At 46.4% G+C, this 6,000-nt stretch overlaps 1 protein-coding gene across 2 annotated transcripts in view; it reads right to left on the reverse strand.

Moving 5' to 3' along the window:
- Positions 1 to 4,427, reverse strand: part of lmx1bb (LIM homeobox transcription factor 1, beta b) — a 44,169-nt gene extending 39,742 nt beyond the window's left edge. Inside the window, exons 1-4 of one of the 2 annotated variants that reach the window (XM_076729772.1) lie at positions 4,257 to 4,427; positions 3,608 to 4,036; positions 3,167 to 3,289; positions 2,502 to 2,688 (exon numbers count right to left, since the gene is read on the reverse strand). In XM_076729772.1, coding sequence (XP_076585887.1) covers positions 2,502 to 2,688; positions 3,167 to 3,236 — 257 coding nt within the window. In that variant the 5' untranslated portion in view covers positions 3,237 to 3,289; positions 3,608 to 4,036; positions 4,257 to 4,427. Of the gene's footprint in view, positions 1 to 2,501; positions 2,689 to 3,166; positions 3,419 to 3,607; positions 4,037 to 4,256 lie in introns of both variants that reach the window. The other variant, XM_076729771.1, reaches the window with a different exon arrangement.
- Positions 4,428 to 6,000: the final 1,573 nt, after the last annotated feature.

Genomic DNA, 6,000 nt, shown 5'->3' on the forward strand with positions numbered 1-6,000 from the left:
ATTGTTTTCCCTCGTCTGCACTTAAACCTGTTCCAAAGGTGCCAAAAAAGACTGCTTGCCAATTCCTTGATTTATTATAGCGAGTGAGAGCTGATTACGGGGCATGAATCAGTTGCTGTAGGAATGTAATTAGGCACAAAGACCTCTGTAAGGCTAGGAGCTCTCCTCACAGCCCAGAGCAGTTTGTGGGCTGACAAATGCATCTTAAATGGGTGTCATAAAAGTCAAAAAGGTGCCAATTACATCTTTAAGTATCCCATCAATGCAAATGGAATAAACAAGAAAAAAAAGGAGATACTCGTGTCTGTGTGATGGAAGGACCCTCCAGCTAGTTTTTAACCTGGGAGGGGTAAAAAAAAAAAAAAAAAAAAAAAAAAAAAAGAGGTAGGAGAGGGAGGGTGAAGAATTAAAAGATGTGATGAATAACAGTGTGAGAGCAGGACGTCGCCCAGCAGGTTGTTGTGTTTGGCTGAGACGATCGGACCTGCCACACAAGCTCAAGGCAGCAGAGAGAAGAGGGGAGATGGGCAGCTCCACGCCGAGCGAGGCTCCTCAAAGCACAAACAAAAGGCCAGGACCAGCGTGTTTTTGACGCTAAACAGATCCTATCTGCATCCCCGTCTTCCTCTCTTCACACACACCAAACAAATAAAAAAAGTGCACGAGGAGGCAGGAGAGAGAGATCCCTCCGCCTCAGCCTCCAGCCACCTCTGAGCCGTGACGCCGCGGCTCTGGTATCCCACAGTTACTGCTATGAATTTTCCATTGTTATCAGCCGACTACACTGCTGTCACAAAGCTGGATGAATGGCACGCACGGCAATAGATGTAACTCTTTGTTGCTTGCGAGGCATCTAGCAGAGAGCCATAATGTCCCGGTAATCGAAGTAGAATTGTTAAAAAGGCCGGCCACAAAAAGCTGGAAATTTAGTGACAAGCATGAAAAGCGCTCATGCGATGAGAAACACGGGGCGCCCCGGGGTCCTCGCAGGCCAAACACCAGCCCTCAGCACCGCCGCTGCTTCTGCTCCTCTGCCTCAATATATCTGCCATCTCTGCTGCTTTCATGTGATAATTTACTAATTCAATTTACTCATTTATCTTCCTGCACAGCTGATGGCTGCCATACTACTTCCTGTCTCAGGCCTAATTTAGAGAGCAAAACTTTATTGTAATTTACTATAAAAACACACAGGAGCCATTCCTACATTATCATCACTTATCCATAATTTATACTTTGGAAATTATTATTTTTAATGGCTGTAATATTAATAATGCTGATTTTTTTATTTTATTTTTATCATTGTGTTTCTGTGAATTTGATGATCAAATTAACAATTTGCATTTAATCACATCAGTCTGCTGAAATCACACTCCAGCATTTTAACCCAGTGAGTCCGAAATTGTTCACGTTGTCAAAGAGTGAAACTCCAATTTAACACTAAATATTTAACGCCCTTAAAATTGTGAGTGTGTGTGCGCGCGTGTGAGTCGCGCGTGCGCAAATGCCTGAACTTCTAATTGTTCTCCATTATTATTTAAACGCACGTTGGCGCGTTTAGCTCGCAGGTACCTAAAAGTCAGATGGAGCGAAAAAGCGCGAATAGTTTTTCATTAAATCGATTAATGTCTGAACGCCGAATGCTAAAATTGATCATATTCAATAAAATAAAATGGGTTAAAATAAAATAGAATAAAAACAGCCTGTAATAAAATAAGGATAATAATAATAAAAACACGCTAAAATTGTGGCGGTCAAATAAAAATAATAATGTACAGTAATGAATGTGTAATATTCAAAGTAAACTGAGGCATCAGGCTGTCACGATGAATGTTTGCTCTGATCGGAAAATAAAAATAAGCCGCGCTGTGGCCTCACAGTCCAAAATAAAACCTCCTCAGACAATGTGCTCCATGGCGTGCAGGTGAAGCAGAGAAGCCACATGATGCTCCAGGAAATACACGGCGGAGGAATAAACGCCGCCTGCGCAGACTCGGGCCTGAGTGTGATGCTGTGGACCCGCAGAGGCTGAAATACTGTGACGGTAATAAAAGCACCAGGACCAGGCTGCACGCGCGCGTCCTGCAGCCTCCGCGCGCTGATTTCTCTGCTCCTCTCAATCATTATTCCACTTTCTTTAAAAAGCAAAACGCTCATATTCAGTCCCGCTTGCTCCTGCCGCTCTGTCATTGGCTTTTTAATTTTACAGGAAATAAATGGGCTCAACTTTAGCAGAACAAGCGAGGACAACAGGTGAATTTACAGCAAAGCTCCACGAGGACACACAGATTTTTAGATGAATTAAATCCTGTAAAATTCAGGTAAGATTCACAGCAGCTGCTTGACTTTTCACTCTGTATCTCTACACTGTGGGCGACACACACGAGGCCTCCAGGCCAGCCAGAGCCATCACAAAGCCTTTTTTTTTTTTTTTTTTTGTTAAATCACTGCAACCAAAGCAATCTGCAGAGAAGGAGAGGAAGGCAGGGAATTGTGCTTACTGTTGGTAGTCGTGTTTGCAGTAAAGTTTCCTTTCTCTGAAGTAACAGCTGGTGGTGAGAGGCTGTTGACACACGGTGCACTGCAAACACTCCTCGTGCCATGAGGAATCGTTGACCCTCATCAAGAAGCGGTCGGAGATGGGACGCTGGCATCCTTCACACACGGACGGATGGTGACAGTCAGTCCCTGGAAAACGGCACAGGAGTTGGGGCCCGTCACAAAAGAGAGAAGGCCTGAATGAAGCAGTGCAGCGCGGGCTGAAAACTCTGAGGCGTTAAAGGCCTGCACTCAATCACTGAAGGTGTATGGATTTAATTCAATGAAAAAGCAGGTTTGAATGGATGGACTTGATATTTTCTCTCCAATAAGGCCTGTAGATCACATCACTCATCCAGCCTTTAGACGCCTGCATCGCTCAGAATACGTTTCTTTGACAATTACGTGAGAATAAAACTACATTTTTAATTATCATCTCTAATGTTTCAGCCCTTTACGCGCGTAAATGGGAACTTCTGCCGGTTTTCATGGTTTCATATGTGTGCCAGGACACAAACCAGCAGTGGGCACAGTAATGGCATCCACGCTGGACTAACAGTGCTGGACTTGTACCCGCAGTTCAACAGCGATGTGCTGATATTTTATCCCGTAAAAGAAGAAGACTCACCGAGCATGACTCCGAGCGTGGCCTGTCCCGATCGCAGCGGATGATCTTCAATTTTTATGCCGTCCAGCATGATGCACGTCTCGGACTGTTCTCCCGCGGAGAGGCGCTCCAGTGACACCAGACCTGTTGCAATATCCATAAGAACACGGTCAGACTGGACAAGAAATCCTGCGGCACACTAAGCTGCGGTGGAGCAAAAGCGAAGACGAGGCTGAAACCTGTTGGAGCCGCTTGAGTTCCGTGTGGCACAGCCTGCAGCTCGGAGGAGGAAAAATAGAAAATGAGCTTAAGTAGGAGAAATGCAAAAAACTCGACTTTGATGCGCGCAGCAGCTACAAGGCAAAGGCAGTCTAAGCCGACCACACAGACCCCCGACGTGTCAGAGAGGCGTGGAGGGACAGAAAGCAAACAATAAAGGTGTAAAACTCTGTGAAGAGTCACCTGTTAGGAGCGGAGGGCTGAGGAAGCTTTATCTGCTCGTCCACAAGCCGACGGGGGAACGCGGGGAATTTCTTCACGGAATATCAGTTGTTAAGGATGAGAAAAGGAAGACAAAGTTGACAACAAATCCCCATAAAAACAGGAGAGTGTGTATGCAGATGTCCCGGCAGTAACTCTTTGGAAGGAACACAGGCGGTTGGTTGGTTGTGCCCCTGTCGCTGCAAAAGTCTGAGATCGAGATTGAAGCGAGTGGATCCTCCCACTCCTGCATGCATGGCTACACTTTTTTCATTCCCCATTCACCGCCATTGGGATGCTATTGGAGCAGAGTACAGTGCGCAGCGCACAGTCCAATAACAACACACACACACACACACACACACACACACACACACACACACACACACACACACACAGAGGGGCAAAGACCTGAAAGAGAAAAATGAAATTTTACACAGGCAACTGAGACAACAACATCAGCATAATAATAATAATAATAATAATAATAATAATAATAATAAGACACTATAATTGAATTATTGGGCGTATTGATATCAAGGGCACTCTGAAAAAATAGTCCTTCTGTGACTTAAAAAATAAATTAAAAATATTGAAGCGAGTTTTAAAGAAGAAAAAAAAAAAAACCCACATTGATCCTAAATGATGATGTTTCCCTCCGCAGGGGACAGACTGATGAGCATCCGCCGCCCTCTTCGCTCTTTGTGTATTGTTCCAGGGGAAGCTGCTGTCCCCTTTCAGCTGATGCACCTGGCGATCGGCGCTGATAAGAGCTCTGTCCGGCCGTGAGGAGGCCACGACGGGCCGGCTCCGTCCGCCACTCGGCCTGGAAGAATCAGAGCATCCACAATGAGCGCAGGCTGCAGCTCGAAGGCCTGTGCTCGGTTTATGTTGAAGGACACTGAAGCTGTCCATGTGTACAGAGTAAAACCAGTCTGGAAACAGACACATCTCCGTCATTTTAAAATCTATATTTCGTTTGTGGATGATTTTGTGAGTTACTGCAATTCAGGAAGGATGAGAGAATTTGTCAGGGTGTGATCAAGACGTCTGGAGGTGTCGCACTGAGGCCTGTCTGAAATTACGGGGCTGCTAATGGGATTGAAAGCTGCTTTTCGTGTCACGCCGCGTGAGAAGCTCATGGTTACCAACTTCTTTTAAAGACGCTGCAGCGACGGGCCCAGGCAGGAAACCAGCGTCAGAGGACTGCGACACACGGAGGCGGCGCAGCCTGCCACAGAGCGCCGCGCATCAGCCCAGCCTGCGGCCTGCAGGAGGGCTTCGCTTCACACGGCCTCATGGAAAGACCTGCTCAGTTCAGGGGAACGAAGACAAGGCCGATCATAATAATAATAGTAATAGTGATAATAAATTGCTGAATATCATAAAGACAAAATGGCCTTATTGCACAGTATTTATTGCACGTTTGTGTATTTAAAGGAAGAAGCGAATCCAAAATAAAACCCCTAAATGTTTCCTCAGGATGGTCTCACGTCTCGGTGTCCACCTTCGGTCCACAGGCCGAGCTGCGTGTCGTCCCTCGCGTCCTTTGTGAAGCATCAGGCGATGACCTGTAGCCCAGTTTGGAACACAGAGGAGACTGTTGGCGACGCCCTCTGGCGTTCAGCGGGAGAACAGCAGAGGTGATCTCACACACAGTCACTTCTCACCTATTGTCACGTTTTCAGAGGGATGTAAACACAGCACATTTGATTCAAGGATAAATAAAGGTGATATAAATGCTGAAGTGTTTATATTTGTCATGAAAAGAGACTTTTTTAAACGTGCCGTGTTAAAATCAGCCCAGAGCTGCCACTCATGAAGCCATCCATCCCCAGCTTCAGCCTTTTTCCTCTTTTCCACCACTTCCATCAGCATGGGGTCAATTACCTCCCCCTCACACTATATTGGATTATCTTACCTCTGAGCAGCATTATGAGCTGAGCACTATCAATACACTATGATCAATAGATTTTTGGGAACATCTAAAGCCTGTGTTCGCCCCCTCCTCAGCGTTCATCCAGCAGCTATCGGCCGGGTCACTTGTGTGAATGAGGACATCAAGCATTCATTCAATAAATCAATCCGCCAACTTTTAGCCGGCGGTGTTTTAATGAGCCTGTGCGCGAGCCCTTCCTTCGCGTCCACGAGCAGGAAAACACGCCGCGGCAGGTGTGCAGCGCGCAAAACACTCTGCACGAGTTCAGCAATTTAGCGCAAAGTGAGCAGAACTGTTGCATCCATCGAAAAGGTAAGAGATGATTCTACTGCGCCGGTAGAGCCGTGCACGCTCCTGCAGCCCGTGCGCGTGCTGCCACACTCACTCTGAATTTAGGGAAAGAAACGAGCTGGATGACGCGTTTGAACGCAGAGGA

The sequence above is a fragment of the Chaetodon auriga genome, chromosome 5, assembly GCF_051107435.1.
Source record: "Chaetodon auriga isolate fChaAug3 chromosome 5, fChaAug3.hap1, whole genome shotgun sequence".
Lineage (NCBI taxonomy): Eukaryota > Metazoa > Chordata > Actinopteri > Chaetodontiformes > Chaetodontidae > Chaetodon > Chaetodon auriga.